This window comes from Thermobia domestica, chromosome 14 (assembly GCF_964235325.1).
Source record: "Thermobia domestica chromosome 14, izTheDome1.hap1.1, whole genome shotgun sequence".
Lineage (NCBI taxonomy): Eukaryota > Metazoa > Arthropoda > Insecta > Zygentoma > Lepismatidae > Thermobia > Thermobia domestica.
In genome coordinates this window covers 32,474,236-32,495,543 of record NC_137467.1, presented here as the reverse complement: position 1 = coordinate 32,495,543, position 21,308 = coordinate 32,474,236, and the positions used below count along the sequence as shown (strand labels likewise).

The window sequence follows — 21,308 nt, the reverse complement described above, 5'->3', positions numbered from 1 at the left end:
TGTAGTGGCAAATACTCAGACATAAATCACCTTTTGCGGAGCTTAGTGGAAAATGAAACAAATCGTTGTAACCATGTTAGACTTTTAAAAAGAAAAAAGTGCTTTTTAAAAGAAAGGCCATGGAAATTCGTATGAGTGTGGCACTTGGATGCGAACCTATTTTTTTTTTTTTTTTTTTTAATAGGGCGTTTACGTTCTTATGTGTTAGATGAATGGTTAGTGTAAGAGCCTCCTACGTTGATGGTCCTATGTTCGAATCTCGACCGTTCTTAATGCATTTCATCTTTTAGCACACACAATGACGAAACAATTACGCACATACCACTTGCAAAATAATATAACGTAAGAAATTAAATACAACGTGGAATATTTAATACTTTATTTATTCGTATTTCAAATTAATTTGTTCATAAATACTTACAATACTATTTACAAATAGAAAATTATTATTTACATTAAGGCACATATTCAGAATTGCGAATAGAAAAAATCTATTCTAAACTGTAATACTCTGTAACATTAGAAAAAAATACTGCAGCTAAATTCTAACATTTAACTAAAATATCATATCAGTTATATTTATTGTTCTGGAATTTGATCTAAATTTATAATTTCTGTCTTTTCTTTTCCGAACATCACATAACATAAAGCTTAATTGGATAATACTGTATTTAGCATATAAAAATATTTACAACAAAACTACGTTTTATAGTTAAGTTTATTTTGAGCTTAACATCTCGTTCAGCAGCGACGCTATATGAGATGTGGACCTATTGATTAATGTGGAATCCGAACCACTTGAGCTTCAGCCGGGAATCAAACCCGATTCTTCCAAGTTGAAGGCGTGTACGCTTAGCTACGAAGGAACTCTCTCATTTTTTCAGTATTTAATGGTTTATTTCTACCACTAAGTATATCCGAACAGTAGTTTACCGAGACCGGTTGGATCAACCAGTACTCTAGCTTCCTTGGAGGTAAATAATCGTGATGGAACAGACTATAACATGAAAATTAATCTTAACTGCATTGTTTCATTTCTTGTTGTGCTTCGGAGTCCACGTTAATTAGCAAGTCCTGTTATATAATGACACAAAACACAAGAACTCAAAGCCATATTCTAAAACTATCTTAACAATACTGTGTTTAAAGATAAAAATATTTTAAATGAAACACGCCCTTTGGTTATTAGGGTTAACAGCTGTCCTCTACATACAGTATTGTCCCGTATTTTAGAATGTATTTTCCTGTCCTGTAAGAAGGTTGCACACCAAACACATTTGCGCTATGTCTGCTTACTAGTACCAAGAGTGCAATTTTTTAAGCAATGGCAAAACCAGGGTGTTTTTTACTAAGCTGGTTTCAGAGAAAAACTGTAATATCATTATACTCACTGATTATACTTTTATCGTAATTTACCTCCATCTCAAACTCGAATTCTGAAACCGTACTTCAGAAAGAGCGATGGAACATCCTCACATTTTTCAGCGGTTTCTTACATTCATGTTGTTTTTTTTTTTTTTTTTTTTTCCTTTTAAGTAATGTATGGTGGAGACGTAAAACATTTCCAATATTGAGTAACGAAAGACATAATTTCAAGTGTGATATCAATCTCTAATGTTTTTAAAGTGCACGACTAAAGTATAAGGTAATTGTTTGTGAAAAAAACGGATTAACCCGCGTAGAATAGTCGCTAACACCCTTGCCTTTGGTGGATGCAGTCCCTGATCCGATTCCCGGTGGACACACTCAATGGCACAGATGTAACAGTTTTTTCAGGCTAGTCATCCTCAATGAGATATTTCCCGGAGTTTCCTCATTCATACCAGGCAAATGCCGGAATGGTATCTAACATAAAGGTCCCAAGACGCTTCTTTCCCTCTTCCCCTGCTCGCCGAAAGATGTTATCTCTCTAACATAACGGTTTTTGAGGCAATATATACCGGTAGTGCTCAGAAATAGGTATAAATATATAAAATAGATTTTAAAGGCACGTTCTGTATTTATAGTAGACGCATATGGAAACTCTGTACCTATAGGTCTGCACGAATACAAAATATCACATCCACAGTATCTAAATCTGTATCCGCACCCGCGTCCGCAATGTACCTATCTGTATCCACAACTTCATCCGCAGATAATGAGAACAAATCTATTACGCATCCACACCCGCATCCGCATCCGCACTCTTTCTCTCTCAGTATCCACTTCATCTAAGATTATGAGAACAAATATATTCCGAACCCGCACTTGCACCCGCAATGTACATGTCTGTATCCATAACTTCATCCGCAGATAATGATAACAAATATATTCCGCATCCGCAACGTATCTATCTGTATCCACAACTTCATCCGCAGGTAATAAGAACAAATATATTACGCATCCACAACGTATCTATCTGTATCCACAACTTCATCCGCAGGTGATAAGAACAAATATATTACGCATCCACAACGTATCTATCTGTATCCACAACTTCATCCGCAGGTAATAAGAACAAATATATATATATATATATATATATATATATATATATATATATATATATATATATATATATATATATATATATATATATATATATATATATATATATATATAGCTTACAATTACTTATTATATGTCTAGTAATCTAACATAACAATAGTTTCAACTACTATTGTTATGTAACTACCTCCTTTATAGTTTTGTGAATCAAATGCTATAAAGTAATATCAATAAAATTGAAGGTAAGTATTAAATACAATAGCTTCCTATTGTAGGTTACCTACACTAAATAAAATGGAATACAACTCAAGCAGACACAAGAAATGAACAGAAACTACGTACGAACGTAGGTAATTGGCCCCCTAAATACAGATGTAGATTTCTAACAAGAAAATGGTTACGTTGGTAATATTGTACAGTACATTGTATTGAGAGCAAATCGATATTTTTCGTTACTCGCAAGGCATGGGAATCTTTGTTCAGAACGCAAATGTGAAATTGAGATAGTTTTTTTAAAAAGAATAAGTCATCTCAAATAGAACTCATAAAGCAAAGAAAATCTCATGAAGCCCAACCTTGTTTTGGAAGCAGTAATCACACTTTAATACAAAACGTAAATAACTATTAGTCCTTTTTTAGAAGACTGATCAAGAAAATTCTAGTATTTTCACAAATATCTGTTATTTTACTCACCATTCGTTCAGAAACTAAAAATATATCGGTAAAAGCTATATTGATGCAGATATCTCCGTCCGCACAAACCTCTTCTTAATTAAAAATTGTTCATTTCTTCCAACTGTTTTTAATAATACTTCAAACAATTTGCTCGTTATTTCAAAAAATTCTTCACACAATTAGTCCAATAATATTTTTGTTCCAGTATTTGAATAATCGAAATCTACAAACATTGATAAGAACTTTATGATTTGTACATTATTCTACTTAAAGAACCCGAATCCTAAGCTCTAGGTAAAACTAGAATTTGCGGTAAAAAAAAAAAAAAAGTGAGATAAGGTTAAACATTTGATAATATTTGTTAGTATGTGATATAAGACTTCTTTACGGATAAATTCGCGAAATTTGGTCCAAAAAGTGAAATAAAGTTAAATAATTGAAAATATGTGTTATTATGTGACATAAGATTCCTTTGTGGATAAATTCGCGAAATTCGATCCAAAAAGTGAAATAAAGTTTGACAATATTTGTTATGTGACATAAGATTCCTTTGTGGATAAATTCGCAAAATTCGATCCAAAAAGTGAAATAAGGTTAAACAATTGACAATATTTGTTATTATGTGACATAAGGCTCCTTTGTGGATACATTCGCAAAATTCGATCAAAAAATTGAAATAAGGTTAAAATTGACAATATTTGTTATTATGTGACATAAGACTCCTTTGTGGATAAACTCGCAAAATTCGATCCAAAAAGTGAAATATTGTTAAACAATTGACAATATTTGTTATTATGTTAAACAATACCTTTTTTGGGGATAAATAAGTAGCGTTACCTTCTTTGGTGCGGGAGATCCTAGTTCGATGCCCTATGTAGTTGAGATCGCATGTTAAAGATAACCGTTATGTATACCCTCGATACTGAATAAGGTTGTTTAAAACAGCAAAACAACAATATAAGATGACAGAAAGGAACATTCACATCCTAATATATTGTTCTATACGATTACTCTCGTAAACAATGGCAATACAAAAGATATTTCATTTATGGTACAGTAAATTGTATGCAATTAAACCTAACATCGTTACCATTAATGTTAAAAGTAGATTTAACACACTACTTCCGAAATCAGTATTCAGAATATATAAGGTCGTAACTTGTATTTTAAGGTATGCCCGTTGTGAAGTTTGCACTACGAACTTTTGCAATACAACTTGTTACATACTTCATTTAACTTCACATTTCATAATACTGACACCGTCATGTTGTATGCATTATAATGGACTCTTCGTAGATGGCTTGAAGAACTGGAAAAAAGCCGTTTTATTATTATTAATATTATCACCTCCCATAGAGTGCTCGGTATAATAACAAATAGCTGTTTTACTTCGAATATTGAAATAGTTCAAAGTTTCGTACAAATGTTTCCTGTTGCTATCTGATATGGATACACTTTATTTTGCCTTTCTTCCAACCATGATGGAGATCTATTGTTTGCATTTCTAACGCGTGATTTTACATACCAATTAGTGAATGCATTGATACCAGGCAAACGCGAGAAATATAGGTAATTAAACTGGAAATATTTGAACACAAAATATTCAAACCAGGTGAGAGAGGACGTCAATCTTCTGGCAACGACTCCAATCACCCAACACGCATACACGAGAACTGGTTTCACTGTTAAGCCTGGCATATAATAGCTGATACCTTCCACAATGCATCGGTACATATGTTCCATGTCCTGATCAATATCACGAAGATTTGGTTTTACCCAATATCGAATAATACTGTCCGTTAGCTCCCGAGTTTCTTCCAAGTTGCCTTTACAGAAGTTATACTTATCCTCGATCCCCAATAAGTAGCCAATAGCTCGCCAGAAATGGATAAAAGCCTCAAGATCCTCATCAGACGCATCGTGGGCTCCAAATTTCTTAGGATAAAGTATCATCAACCCGACAAATTCGAATTGAGTAATAGCCATGTCAAATTGGCTGATATAATACGTGCCTTTGCCCGAGTTAGCAAAAGTTCCGTACGGACATGATCCCGGTAAGGACATAGGACATGATTCTATGAAATCATGTTGAAGAGTGTTTGTCAGTGAGCACCACATACCGTCCGATGAACCGTCGGTACCTTTCAAAGTAATCATACGTTCTAACTTATCAGGGGGTATTGCGTTGATGCGTTTCATAACGTTTCTATGCATCAAGCGGACCGTTCTTAGATTTTTATGTGCTGTGTCATTGGTATCCCAAACGTTACCTTGATACCAGGTAGTTAACCTGTTCACTGTTGACAAATATCTCTTAAACGATTTGAAAGGTGTATCCGAGTTACCACTAAAAATGAGCGGTTCATACAGTCTACGAAAACTGAAACCAATAAACAAGCTTAATAAATTAGCAAAATTAAGCCCTGCAATGTGATTGATAGCAAATTTTTGACCTCTTCTGAATTTCTCCATGTCAAGCCAATGAGGTTTGGACTCCAACGAACAGTTGGAATCTCCTGGCACATTTAACCCATGTAATAAGTTCTTTAAACACTCGGGAATTGGGGCTGAAGCAAAATTTGTATCGGAACAAACAACTTTGACATCACTTGCAGTGGAATCTACTTTTATCTCCGGAGGAGAGTCCATATTTTCACTGGGACTTGATGATTTATTACCAAGATCATCTTCCTGGGATTTTGTGATAGGGATATCTTCAACAACTACAGTTGTTTCTTCAGACACTTCTGTTTGTTTTTCTTCATCGTGTGATGGTGAGACTGAAGAAGATGACGATGATACAGATGCAGTATCTTCACTTTCATCACTGCTAGAGTTTGCTTGATGCACAAGAATTGTAGTTGTTTTTACATTCTGGAATGTCTCAACATCTTCTGTTTCTTCTATGCCGATAAAGCATTCTGGAGTTACAGAGTCATCTGTTTTCTCCTCTGTCCTCATTGTCGCTTATGATGCAGGCGTCTACGTTTTGGTTCTAGTGGTAATTTCTCTGTAAAAAAGACAGAAAAAACATATGTATTAATTCTTTGTATAATTCCACAAAACTATTAAATTTTATCATACAAATTTCAGTTCATAATACATTACACATAACTTAATAATAAAGGGCATACTCCTTAAGCTAAGCGCTAATCACGCTAAATCTAATAATAATAAGTCACCCTAACAGATTTTGCTATACGGATACCTGCCCAGGCCCGTAACCAGAGGGAGGCTAGGGAGCCTGGCTCCCCTTAAACTTTTCGTGGCCCCTCCAAACCTTAACATAAAATGCTATTATTAATACCAAAAAAAAAAACACACAATTTAGCTATTTGTAAGAGAATTTTTAATGATTTGGCCCACCTAACATATTCATGGCCTCCCCAAATCTATGTGGCTGGTTGCGGGCCTGTACCTGCCTGACACTAATAGATGTCGTGAGGCTGCTGGTCGGGTGGCTCAAGAGCTATTAAGTTACAAACATAGTGATTTTCATTTTTATATATCAGATAATACAAAGGTTGACTACAATCTATCCATTAAAATGACGTCATAGTGCAAATTATATGCAGCTTCAGAATTAAAGAAATCTACGGAGTATGTGGCATTTCATTGTATAACTTAGGAAGTCTATAGAACAGAGAACATTGAACTATTGACAGTCTAAGTAATACTATATGGAAAAGATCTGTGTTATGTACTTGTCTAAAATATATAACATATTATCCAATTATATATTTTTGGTATATATTTAGTATATAAACGTGGTGTAAAATGCTTCAGAAAATGAGAGAATGATTACTTAAATGAGGACACAGTTTATATATATATATATATATATATATATATATATATATATATATATATATAGGGCTATATATATATATATATATATATATATATATATATATATATATATATATATATATATATATATATATATATATATATATATATATATACAGAGAAAAATCTGTTCTCCGGACAGCGGTATATTGTACAAATATACGGTATCCTCTTGCTTACTCTAGAAATCAGTACGGAGCACACGTTATCCGTATGCTACATAGGCACTGCCCTTAGATGTTACATCATGCCGTTGCAGGGTGTCTGACATCTAACAGTTTTCCGTGTATCACATGCATATACTTATGTTACCTTCGTCAGCTATATGTTATATACGTCCATTTGTATGTGAGATCCTGACCGCCTACATTGTTTCATACAGAAAGTACATATAGATGGAACACTTATACAGAAAGTATTATATAACAGGCGTTTTCAGTTATACGTCTGCTGTACGTTAAGTCCAAAAACTACAGGAATTACGCATGTAACCTATCTTTTTAAGTATGCCACCTACAATTTTTTCTCAGTTTATTTATCTGACTCGTGTGACGCATTAAAGAATAACTAAATCGATTAGCTTTGCACTTTAATAAAAACAATGTCTATCTGATTCATACTAGCTTTGCTATATTCAATAGCTTACACTAAAATAATAAAATAGTAAATGTGACAGTTTCGGATATCTAACATATCCTTCTTCAGACACTATCAAATTAAATGAAAATTCATCAACAATGTGTTTTGCAGAGGCATATTTTCAATGCTCTCATGACCCGTATGTTCGACAGGTAGTATGATCTAGGTAAAATGAGAAATTACCGTAATTCAGTATCCTTTGCATTGGTTAGATTTGGTTAACATTCGTTGGTTAATATATAATACAAGGGTGGATCAAAAAGTAATGCCTTCTGTGGCATAAAAAAATGTATTAATGAACATATAACAGCAAAAGATACTACAGGGTCGCGGTGGCTTAGTAGTAGAGCGTTCACTTCTTATGCATAGGATCCTTGGTCCGATCCCAGCTCGCGCCAAGTAAGCTTTGTGGTGGATAAACACCGTGGAAGTGGGTTTTCTTGTGGTTCGCCCGGTTCCTCCCAAGCCATTCATTTCTCATCACAGCGTCTCATTAGCCTAAAGGTGGAACATAAAAAACGTAAAACTTAAAGATTTCATTTCATTTTATTTCAAGAAACTACAGACCATAGCCTGAACTGTCCTGTACATACAACTACCACTCAACATAATCCCCATACTTTTAAACACATTTGCACCATCTTCAAACCCAGGTATCAAAAGCATTTTGGAAAAATTCAAGGGTTTGCGTCTTGACGCACGATGTTAAAGCTGTTTTAACTTCATCCAACTCATTGAATCTGAAACAACAAAGGTTTTCTTTCATAGGTCCAAACAGATAAAAGTCAGAAAGGGCCAAATAAGGACTGTAGGATGGGTGAAGCACTACTGACCAATCCATTTTTGGAATTACCTGGATTGTAAAAAAAATTACGTATGTGGGTGTGCATTATCGTAATGGAGCTTAATGGAATGGACTTTTTTCAGTTGTCTCTTCTTTTTTTTTATCGCCTCCTTAAGTTTCCTAAGTATGGTTATATAGGTTTCGCTGCCAATTGTGAAATGATGGTTCAGAAAATCAACAAGAATAACAAATGGTGTGCTCCAAAACACTGTTGCCACAACCTTCTGGTTTGATCTGGAGACTTTTTTTTTTTTTTTTTTTTTTGACGTGAAGAGCCACAGTGGCACCATTCCTTGGATTTCATTTTATTCTCTGAGTCATGCAGGTACACTCAGATCACATCTCCAACGACCACAATTTTGAAGAAGTTTTTGACAAATTTCCTCTCGCCCGTCCGATTATCAACAGTCAATTGCTTGGGGAACTCACTTAGCACAAACTTTGTGATATCCCAAGTCAGCAATGGATCGCGAACAGAAGCCCACTGGACAAAAGCTCACCAGAGCTTTCGTGAAAGCGGACAAAAGCCCACAAGAGCTTTCGTATAAGCTGACAAATCATACAAATGAAAGAAACAAAAGACTTGGGATAGTTATCTACTTTTTTCGAGCATGTTTGCGAATTACTAAATTTACGTAAATCACACCGTGTAGATTGAGAATACGGTATCCAATTTCAAATTAATTTTGTAATAGCTACTTTTACTCTAAATACCTTAATACAATGTCTGCGAGTTTCTGCATCTTTCTTGGATTTTATTTTGTTTGCGACTTAGAGATTAAGCTCTAGACTAGGCCTAATGACTTTCGGGGATTAACCACGAGCAAAAATTACTTCTGGCAAACATATTCTAAATCCAGTTCTACAGCAAAAGCCACAAAGGAACTAATCAATGGGCGAATAGCTATATGTTAGTTACGCCTCTTCGTAGATGTTCACAAAGGCACTCACTGACTTCTATCCTTAGCTAACTGGATCCAGATTCTACTTTGTATTCCTATTTCTGCGAGATCCATCTTAATATTATCCTCCCATGTGCACCTAGATCTTCCTAATGGTCGTTCTCGGATTGGACTCCCAGTTAAAACTTTGAAAGCGTTCCTAGTTTCTTCAATTTTGGCTACATAACGTGCCCGTTTGAGCCTCATAAGTTTGATGATCCTAACAATGTTTGGTAAACGTTCATTTATTCCTATTGAAAACCTTTCGTAAGAAAGACTGGACTTTTCGGTGTAAAGATTGGGAACTTCACACCGAACCAGCCTCACACCTAAAAGTTCTAATATTGAAACGTCCTACACCGACACATACATGTCCCACTCCAAATTATGAGTATGATGAATGACTACGTGATGGATGACATACTTACTTCAGATTCTATTTCAGTATTATAAGTGTATGTTAAATGTTTATTTTGACAGTCAGTCTTTTTCTTCCTTTGCTATATTTTTCATTTCCCATTTTTTATTTATTTTTTTTTTATTTTTTTTTTTTAAGTTACTGCTGACAAACCTTTCTTAGTGTACGGTTGACTGCAATTTGTAGCCATAAAGAAACTCCCTGTTCAGCTGCGTCAGGTGCGCCAATTAATAGTTGTGTCAAAAAGTTCTTTAGATAGACATGTTATTTGCAGCCATGTGAACCTGTTAGGTTCGATTCGATTCCATTCGATTAATTCTGAATTACACAAATTGAATATGCTTTTCTTTCTAATAAGGATAGTATTTTTTTGGAAGGTTATTTTTCAAGGATTATTAAAATAACGAATTCAAAGAAATGCGTTTGTCTCGACCCATCATCATATGTATAGTAGTTTAAGAGATTCGTTGGAAACCACTCGCTAAGCTGTTCGTTGTAACGTTAGTTTTCAAGTAAAATCAATTCTCAGGCGTCGTACATTATGGGCTATAAATATTGTAGATATGTATGGGACTATGTAGATGGGCTATAAATATATTCCTACTAACACCAAAGATAGTAAATTTTGTTTGAAATTCAGAGTAATTATGATGTACATGTCTTAGTGGAAAGCCATTAGAGAATTCTACGTAATTTATAGAACAGTTCTAATTTAAAATGTTCAGGAATATCTGGCCTATGACAAGCAAGAATTTGTTTACATTCAGTTTGCTCACCGAAGTAGCTCTAAATGGCAAGAAATGCTTGCTTCTGATTGGCCAAAACTATATGTCAACTAATTCTTGATTGTAACTGGCCAACCATTTTTCCATATAAAGTGCTTGTTTCAAGTAAGGAGACCTTCAGGCCTCAGATTCAGTTGTCCTTATTACCTGCCAAAAACTACGTAAATTGAATTATGATTAAGTATTACTTTTTAAATGCCTTTCCACTATTAAAATACATGCAAATTTAGTTTCAATTTCAAATAAAATAAATTTTTTTGCCAGTAGAGTCATATAACCTATAAGAAAAAGCATTATTATGCTATAGTGTTCTAGTTAATGGTCATAAAATGAATAAAATGGGAGAAATAAGCTATGAGAAAAAAAAATCTTACCGAATATGAGTTGGTATTCAATAATATACTAACATGTGAAAGAAAGCAAAGTCTAGATTTTTGATCTTACACTCATACCACTATAGATATTGCACTGTAGTGTACGACTCATTAGATACTGCAAAACTTATGTTACAATGAACAGTTTTGAGGAAGATTTTATATGGAAGGTTTATGCTAAAGATAGAATTTATGGGAAGCAAATTTGATTTTGGTTTTTGGGAATTGAATTTAAATTATTCTTGAATGGTATTTGAAAATCAAGGGAAAATAGGTACTAATAAATTGTCCTCAAATTTAAACATCCCTTTTGCGAGAATTAGGCGGAACAGGAATTCCTGTTATGCCTAAAAATAAGATTAGATTTTAAAAGTATTACAAAGTGCTAAAGGGTCATTAGGCATAACAGAAAGGAACCCTGGATGAACCAGGAGCAGTAATGACCAGGTATGTGATTGGTCCATATTAAGAATAGGGCAACTACAAATACCTATATCTTACTTGTACTAGGTATATCTAGTATTTGCATACGTCTTTTTCTGCAAATTGTTTCTGTCCTTTTGGAGATTTCAAGCGTTTCTTAAAATAATTCCGCAGAAACGAAAAAATACGCATTTCTTTCACGTTATTATGGATGGCTATCCCAATCATTTGTCTTTTATTTGTATATTTAGTCAGCTTATACGAAAGTTCTGGTGGACTTTTGTCCTACACTTGTCAGCAAGTATTCCTTGGGCAAAGCCATACGAGAGGTTCAATGCATCAGGAAGTGCAGAGGTTTGACGAAGAAATATATATATATATATATATATATATATATATATATATATATATATATATATTAAAATTTCAGCTAATTTCAAAGAAAACAAAAATAATTCTCTAAGTCAATGGGCTAAGGAAAGAAAGATGGCGAATGTAATCTACGATATTAAAACAACGTATCAATCAAAGTTAAATGTACCTGTTGTATTTAAGTATGTATTTTAAATATTTGGTTTTAACATTTGTTTTCATTTTACAGATTGAATCATGTATTAAAACGGAGATGCTGATACCAAAATAAAAACTGCACCTTTGAGAGGAATTTAGAGGATGCATGTAAATAAAAGTATATAAGAAAGGTAAAATGAGGTCGAAATGTGAAAGTGGGCTATTTAACTGACAAGAAGAGTATGCAATACAAGATATCCCTTTCTATAAAACTTTATTCTAAAATCCAGTCTATTGTAAAAACAACATTGATTACAAAAAAAAAAAAAAAAAAACTGCAAATGAAAGCCAATACCATTTTTGTAAATGTGAAGTGAGAATGTTTTGTAACTGAGTTGCTAATTAAGCACTACTTGCCGAGATGGGATCATAGAACTCTTTCAAAACAACTTGCTAATAAGCAAATACTGCACAGAAGAATTCATACCTTTTTTGTATCACGGTTCCGATAAACGATGTCTGAATGTATTAATATTTGTGTACACATATACATATACATATAAATCAGTGGTGTATGGAAGAGGAGGCCGGGCTCCCCAAAGAATTCCGGCAATGTAATTTAGTACTTTGATGTTTGTAATTTTTTTCTCAGAACAAATAACAATTGCCTTTCATGTACTCTATTTCAAAACAAAATATGTCACTAAAGAGTTCCTGGGAAAGCTGTGTTCGCCATTGTCTTTATCTTTAAAAATATTTGCACTTTGGGGTGGGGGGTAAGAAAATCAAATTTTCCAAGAGTCCCTGCTGTTCACAGGGAAGAAAGGAAAGAGAGTGAAGACCTATATACATACGGTGACCTTGAAGTTATTGTTCTACTGTTTGACATAGGAATGGCCACAGTTTCCACGTGTCGTCTTTGACCCAAATCCCAATTTTGCAGACTGAGATAGGCAATACTGAAAAGAATCAGTCCTTTCTAATCACAAAAGGAGGTTCCGAAAAAAAAGATTTATCTTAGTTCAGGGGTTAAGGCGGGAATGGACATATTTGAGCCTAAGACCGTGGCTATTCATAAGCGTTCGCAAAGCGTTTTTATTGCTCATGCGTACGCTTGGAATACGCTGACCATGTATTTAAATGTGGATGGCTAATCCCAATGCGTTGCGAACGCGAAAGCAATAAAAACTCAGAAAAAACGTCAGTTCGAGCGTATTTGGTGCGTTCCGGAACAATAGATCACCTGCTGTTTAAAAGATGTCTAAAGGAAGGGAAAGAAAGGAAAGATGTGTTGCCAGGCAAGTGGATTTTAGAAAGAAACAGCTGCTTGGAAGATGTTTCGTGCTTGGAACTCTGCTATTATAAACCTGGACCTGGCAAAAAGACCCGGAAACCCTTACTAGCTGACAATATGACTTATAACTCTGCTGAAAGTAAAATTACCGAATAGCCACTTTGACCGTGTTCCCTACGGGGAGTAACGCATCAAAAAAAAACATTCTCAAATAGCCACACGTTAAGAAATCACTGTCCTCGATGAAAGTAACAAGATAGCTGACCTCTCATCGTCTATTTTTGAAGCATTCACCGCAGTTCCTAATAGGATTAACTACAACAGGAAACCTCGATTTTATACAACTCACTTCTAGCCGCAGTTGGCATCAAAGAAAGCAGCGATCAATTGATTTGGATAACTGATCAGCATCAGTAAACTATCAGCAGTAGTTTACTTAACCTACAAGGGAGAAAAAGAAAGGATGGCAAAAATAAAGATTTTCCTTTGTTGTTTTGGTTTGATTCAGATGAAAAATCTCTTAGGAAAAATTGTTAACAGGGGAGAATGGACAACAATAGTAAAGATTTTTAGTGTGTGACTATGTATGTCATAGGAATGTCTTATGTTTGATCAGTTAGAGCAGTTCAGAAGAGTTGGTTGAATTTGACGTGCTTAGGGTATCGAAATAAGAACTTACTTTGTAATTGTAAAATGTCGGAAAACGTTTTAGAAAGTAGTTAAAGTAAAACCAAAATGATAACTGTGTTAACTTCCTTGAGGAAAATGTCCAAAGAAACCAAAAACCAACGGAGGAAAATCCTAATAAGATATTAATTCAGAGTAAGACTCAAAAAAACGTTTTAGAAAATGGCTAGAATGAAAAAAAAAATACAGTAGTGGTGTCAATGTTGGAAATATATATATATATATATATATATATATATATATATATATATATATATATATATATATATATATATATGTGTGTGTGTGTGTGTGTGTGTGTGTGTGTGTGTGCAAAAGCAGCAATCAAGAAAAACGAAGGAATATCTAAAGAAGCCAATACTTAAAGAAAGATATAAGTATTATTATTATTATTATCATTATTATTATTATTATTATTATTATTATTATTATTATTATTATTATTATAAAATGAAATGAAATTTTGAGTTTTACATCCCACGGTTATGCCGGCTAGGCTAAAGGAGACGGTGCTGATGAGAAAGGAATGAAATGGTGGAATAAAGAAAGTGGGAGGAAACGGGAGAACCGTGAGAAAACCCACGCAAACGGTGTTTGTCCACCACAAAATTCACTTGGAGAAAGCAGAGTTTGAACCCGGGACCCCATACACCAGAGGTGAACGCTCTACCACTGAACCATCGCGGCCTCATTATTATTATTATTATTATTATTATTATTATTATTATTATTATTATTATTATTATTATTATTATAAGTAAACCTTCCGGCGAAACATATATATAATCACTAAGTCAATTTTCTCGAAAACTACGAATGAGTGTTACATTTTATTTTATTCAGTCAAATCTATCGAGCGAGATGTGTTTGACTTTTTCCCATTTTCCTTCGTTTAACGGTATTCGTGTTGTGAAATTTATGTACTCGTATATAGCAAATACACTTTGTATTTATTGTTCTTTGTCCTAATGGTGAGATATATAATCCTTTACGCTCATACTGTTTGTAAAAAAAAAAAAAAAAAAAAAAAAATAGCCCCGCGTAGCGTAGTCGCTAACGCTCTCGCCTTTAGTGCAGGTGGTTATGGGTTTGATACACGGTGGAAACACTTGATCGAAAATGTGTAACAACTTTTTCAGACCAGCCATCCGGAGTGAGGTTTTTCCTGTGTTTTCTTCATTTTACACCAGGCAAATGCTGGGATGGTATCTCAAATAATAATCCCAGGCCGTTTCCTTCCTTCCCATTTCTTTCTCCCTCTCCGATTCCCCGGGCAGTGCGTCTCATATGTGTGACGGGCTAGCATAGCCATACATCCCGAAAAACCGCAAATCTAATCCCCAATCCTGCTTGTAGAACAAAAAAAAAAAAAAAAAAAACTTTGTAACTGTAATTGTTTTGTTATTACGGAAATAGCAAAGAATTCAGACTTGCACGCACGGAAATGGTCAAAATATATTTTAAAAGTAAATATCAGGACGGATATGTGATAATTTCCATAGCACAGTTAAACGGATATGCTTTCATCTGTTGTATTCTATATATATATATAGTTTTATTAATAAATGGAACGAGTTGATTATGAAACTCATCCTGTCGTGACTTCAGTTTCTAATTTATTTCGATAATGATCAAGCAAATGAGAACAATAAACATCAAAGGACGTACCAGTAATTTATTTTGATAGACCTTCAACTGAAAACAGTCTTAGAATGCCATGTTTCCTTTACCACAAAATGTTTGGAAACGACTTTTCGACATAATTATAACACTATGTCGACACTTTACCCTTTACCCATAGGACACTTTACACATTACCGACCCTGTAGGGGCCGCGGAGGCTCAGTGGAGAGCATTCACCTCTGGTGCATGGGGTCCTTGGTTCGATCAAAGCTCGCGCCAAGTGAACTTTGTGGTGGACAAACACCGTGTGCGTGGGTTTTCTCGGGGTTCTTCCGTTTCGTCCCACTGTATTCATTCCACCATTTCCTTCATTTCTCATCATCACCATTTTCTTTAGCCTAGCCGGCATAACGGTGGGACGTAAAACGTAAAGATTTCATTTCATTTTTTGACACATATTCGCCACCTTTTTAAATACTGATTTTTCCAAGTATGTCCCAAATGTGTTTGTAGAATGTGACATTTTTGAAGTTTTTGCCGAGAAGAATTGTTTTAAATATGTCACAGTAGACAAAACCACACCACAGTAGTAGTTTAGAAGTAAATGCAGAGAAAACTAAATACATGGAAGTGCGTCGGGACCGTAATACGGCAAATTGTGGAGGCGTTAAAATATTAAATAATACTTTTGATAAAGTGGATACTTTCAAATATTTAGGATCAATATTAACAGACGAAAATCATATTCACGAAGAAATTAAATGTCGACTAAAAGCAGGGAATTCGTGTTACTATTCGGTTCAAAATCTCTTGTCGTCGCGAATTCTGTCGAGGAATTTGAAGCTTAAAATATATAAAACGATAATCATGCCTGTTGTTCTGTATGGTTGCGAAACATGGTCGCTTACTCTGAGGGAAGAACATAGACTGAAAGTATTTGAGAACAGGATCCAGAGAAGAATATTCGGACCCAAGAGGAACGAGAATGGGGAATGGCGGAAGCTTCATAACGAGGAACTACATAGTTTATACGGTTTACCCAACATTGTTAGGGTCGTCAAGTCTAGGAGGCTTAGGTGGGCAGGTCATGTAGCTAGAATGGAAGAAAGTAGAAACGCTTTCAAAGTCTTGACTGGTAGACCCATAGGAAAACGACCATTAGGAAGACCTAGGCGCAGATGGGAGGATAATATTAAGATGGATCTCGCAGAGATAGGAATACAAAGTAGAAACTGGATCCAATTAGCTAAGGATAGAAGTCAGTGGAGAGCTTTTGTGAACGCGGCACTGAACCTCCGGGTTCCATAGGCCATAGAGTTAGTTAGTTAGTTAGTTAGTTAGTCACAGTAGACACTATTTTTTAAGAATTAACGCTTTCTGGACATGCGAAGTACACTTTTTAAACACTATTTTATCAATTTTCGCCCTCAGAAACTGTTCTAAAAGTGTTTAAATGATGTTTTATTTTTTACAGTCTTAGATTGTTTATTTATTCTAATTAGAAAACATATTATTACTATTAAAACTTTTATAAATTAAGAGTTTTGTGTTCGTGTTTCCCTAGTTGGATTGGATTAACTAGAGTTTAGCGTCCCTTTCAGCAGCGAGGCTATATGAGACTTGGGCCTACAACTTAACGCGAGCTTCTGCTTGGAATTGAACGCCAGAGGCGCTTAAGCTAACCGTATAGCGACAGAAAGCTCGTGCATCCAGCAAGTGGACGCTAGAGGGAATTCTTAATATTTCAAGGAAATTCATTTTCAAAGGACAAAATCACAGTTGATAATCCGTTATAATTTCCTTTTAAGTATAAGTTTCCATCTTTGATATTCAGCAACGGTGTTCGAATTTGACTTCACATTTTATCACGGACAATTATCACTACACAAAATCTATATTTGGTTCCAGCGCAAAATCAAGGGGGTAATGTACTCAAAGTGCATTAAAGTACTTGTGATAGTTGGAAACAGGGCGAAATTCCGTCTCATTCAGTGTCTTCGAAGAATACGAGTCGCTTGGAGCGAGGTCCGGGTTGTAGGGAGGGTGATCGATAATGTCTCAGTGAAACCGCTTCAACATGTAGTAGTCTTCTGGGCTGTATGCGGTAGCGCGTTGTCGTGGAGGAAAAATAACACCCACGGTGAGAAGTCCTAGCCGTTTTCTCCTGATTGCTCCTCCGGTGAATTTCAACCGCAGTTTCATGTTTCGTCCACAGAAATCGAATAACTGAGCAGACTTCTTCGTGGACTAGTTTTCCAAACGAGCCGCCATTTTTGTTTACCTACAACTAGCGCCGTAGGTGGCGGGTGGATGAAACTCTGCACAGTTGCCAACTATATGTATTAAAATTACCGCACACTCCTAATTCCTCTAGAACAGGCGAAACTCCAGAAATATCGGTCTTGTAAGTAACTTTAGTTTCTGGTCCTTCATCGTACATTACTCTAAATTATCATAGATAGAGCTTCTATGTGTTGGGGAAAGAGGGCAGTTGATAAAAGAATCTCCCTTATATTTACTTAAACTTAGTTAAGTAAGTACAAATTATGGAAGTATGGTGACTCAACGGCAGAGTGCATACTTCTGGTTTGTGGGTTCCAGATTTGACTCCAGCTCGCGTCAACTGGACTTTGTTAAGAACCACCACCATGCGTGTTTTTTCTGGGTTCTTCCGTTTTCTCTCAATTTCTTGATTGTGCCATTTCGTTCATTCTCATAATCATTATCTCCTTTAGCCTACAGGGTATAACCGTGGGATGTAGAACGAAACCTGAAAAAACTGCAAATTGTGAAATATTATCTTTTAGGCATTTATCTCCCTAGCTATGGCATTGCTTCTTTATATAGTCTTATAAACCGAGCGAAGTAGCTCAAGTGGTAGAGCGTTGGCTTCGCATTCGGGAGGTCGTGGGTTCGAATCCCGCTGCCGACCATTCTGACTGAGGTTTTCCAGGGTTTCCCTCAGTCCTACCAGGCAAATGCCGGGATGGTACCTACTAAACAGGCCCTGGCCGATACCCTCCCAAATCCTTTCCATTGTTGTTGTTGTTGTTGTTGGATATCCAGTGTAACATGGCCTCTGAGCTGTATCTGGTGATTGTTAAATAAATAAATAAATAAGTGTTTCATTTGAAATAATTGATGCAGTTTTGTGTTTCATTGTGATACAGTTCTGTGTATTTGTTCTTAATTTTATCCAGATTGACTCTATCACGTGAATAGAGTTTAAAGCAGTGTTTCCCAATCCGTAGTCCATGAATCTTAACTGATCCGCAAAATACTTAAAGAAGTCCGCGGAACATTTGGTTTTCATATGAGCTTTATCATATCGTATTGCTATACCTTGTGAAGTTTATTAACTACGGTTCAATCAATTGAGAAGTAATACAATAGAAAAAGATGAAATTACCAATCAAAACTGAAAGATATACAGTATCTATGTGTAAAACATACCTTAATACCAACAAGTTAAGCGATTTATTCTCACGTAGTAACTGGTTTGACATATTCATTCGGATTAATGAACTGGACTTCGTATGGTCTCCAAAATGAAAAAAAATGAAATGAAATCTTTCGGTTTAACGTCCTACGATTATGTCATTTAGGTTAAGAGAGATAATGATTAAAACAAGTGAATGACAATGGAAGAATTGGTGGAATGAAAATGCGGGAGGAAACGGGAGTACCCTGAGAAAACCTGCTGACACAATGTCATTGGCCCAGGATTGAACCAGGGACATCCCTACGAACGAGAGATAAACAAACGCTCTGCCACTGAATCATTGTGCTAAAATAAATTGTGAGACAGACTGTACAAGTGAACGTCTCCAGCGACAGCAAGAATACTCAATGCTACTTACAGACACATCTTTATATAAACATAATATAGTCTTATACTGTTTTAATTTATAGGTTGTATTATTTATTTTATTTATTTATTTATTTATTTATTTATTTATTTATTTATTTATTTATTTGAAAACCAAACGTGTGTCACGTCGTGGTATTCAATGAAGTATGTCGTCAGTAAAAATAGATTGGTAACCACTGATCTAGAGCCTACACTAAATTCTGTATTCAAATAGAGGTTCACCAGATGGGTTACACGCTTTGGAGGTTCCAAAAATATAGGGTATGTCATATCACTGAAGTCCCTCCAATTGGACAACCCAAACTACTCAACACTTGCAAGTTGCAGTCCGTGTGATGGGCACTTTTGCTCAGGCCCGTATCCACGGGGGGGGGGGGGGCGCCGGGCCCTCCTAAACTTTGATTGCCCCCCTAAAAGTTTGACGGTAGACTTGCAAATGAAGTATAATATGGTGATGAAGTATAATATGATTGGGTCGGGCTCCCCTAAATTTTGGGGCTGGCTACGGGCTTGTTCTAAATACGAGGGTTGATCAGAAAGTAAGATTACAAAGCCTGTAGTGAAACGTGTATACTTTATTTCATACAACCAATACAGCCAACAGATGGTACAGTTCGCAACAAAAAAAAGCTTACAACATGAGCATGTAAGTTTATTGTGAAAATACGCCTAACAGCGCAGGGAATCAACATAACGTCTAAGTGGCACGAATCACGCCAGGAAAAACCTCGGCGTTTTCCCCTGCACATTTATTTTGGAACAAAAAGACTTCGTTGTTTCACAATACATTTACATGTTCATGTTGCAGTTTTTTTTTCTGCGGACTGTACATACATTAGGTTAGTTTTCGACATAATCTCCAGATCAATTAAGGCACTTATCACATTCTCCGACGACTCCCTAGATGCACTGAGAAAAAAATGTAGGTGGCGTACTTAAAAAGATAAGTTACATGCGTAATTCCAGTAGGTTTTGGACAACGTACAGCAGACGTATAACTGAAAACGCATGTTTTATAATACTTTCTGTATAACTGTTCCATCTATATGTACTTTCCGTATGAAACAATGTAGGCGGTCAGAATCTCACATACAAATGGACGTATATAACATATAACTGACGAAGGTAACATAAGTATATGCATGTGATATACGGGAAACTGTTAGATGTCAGACATCCTGCAACGGCATGATGTAACATCTAAGGGCAATGCCTATGTAGCATACGGATAACGTATACTCCGTACTGATTTCTATAGTAAGCAAGAGGATGCCGTATATTTGTACAATATAGTATACCGCTGTCCGGAGAACGGATTTTTCTCTGTGTGCTTCTTCAAGTGCGGGAACAGGTGAAAATCACTCGGAGCGAGGTTCGGGCTGTAGAGAGGATGGTCGATAATGTTCTAAGCGAAACTGCTTCAACAGCGTGGTGTTCCTCTGGGCTTTAACAGCGTGCTGACGTTTTCTCTATCAGTCGCAGACTTTCGATATCATTTTGCGACATGCTGACGAGATATTACAGTCTCCCCGAAAAGCTCTACCAGCTGCTGGTGAATTTCAGCCACGGTTACATTTTACGTCCACAGAAATTGAATAACTGAGCGGATTTCTTCGCGAGACCAGTTTTCCAAATAAGTCGCCATTTGTGTTTAGTTACAACTAGTGCCGTAGGTGGCTGAAACTCTGCACAGTTGCCAACTCCACGTATTAAAATTACCACACTCCTTATGCCTCTATAACAGACGAAACTTCAGAAATATCGGCCTTGTAACATTAGTTTCTGGTCCTCCCTCGTATATTAGGATCCGCCTAAAATGATTTTTAAAAAATACATTTTTCTTTCGTTACGTACTGTTAAAATCACTTAGGAAAGCTTACTAAATGAA

At 35.6% G+C, this 21,308-nt stretch overlaps 1 protein-coding gene across 1 annotated transcript; it reads right to left on the bottom strand.

Annotated features, from left to right (window-relative positions):
- Positions 1 to 2,608: 2,608 nt before the first annotated feature.
- Positions 2,609 to 6,177, bottom strand: LOC145670586 (uncharacterized). Its single transcript, XM_081739387.1, has one exon. The coding sequence runs from the start codon at positions 6,121 to 6,123 to the stop codon at positions 4,570 to 4,572; it is 1,554 nt and encodes a 517-aa protein (XP_081595513.1). The 5' UTR covers positions 6,124 to 6,177; the 3' UTR covers positions 2,609 to 4,569.
- Positions 6,178 to 21,308: the final 15,131 nt, after the last annotated feature.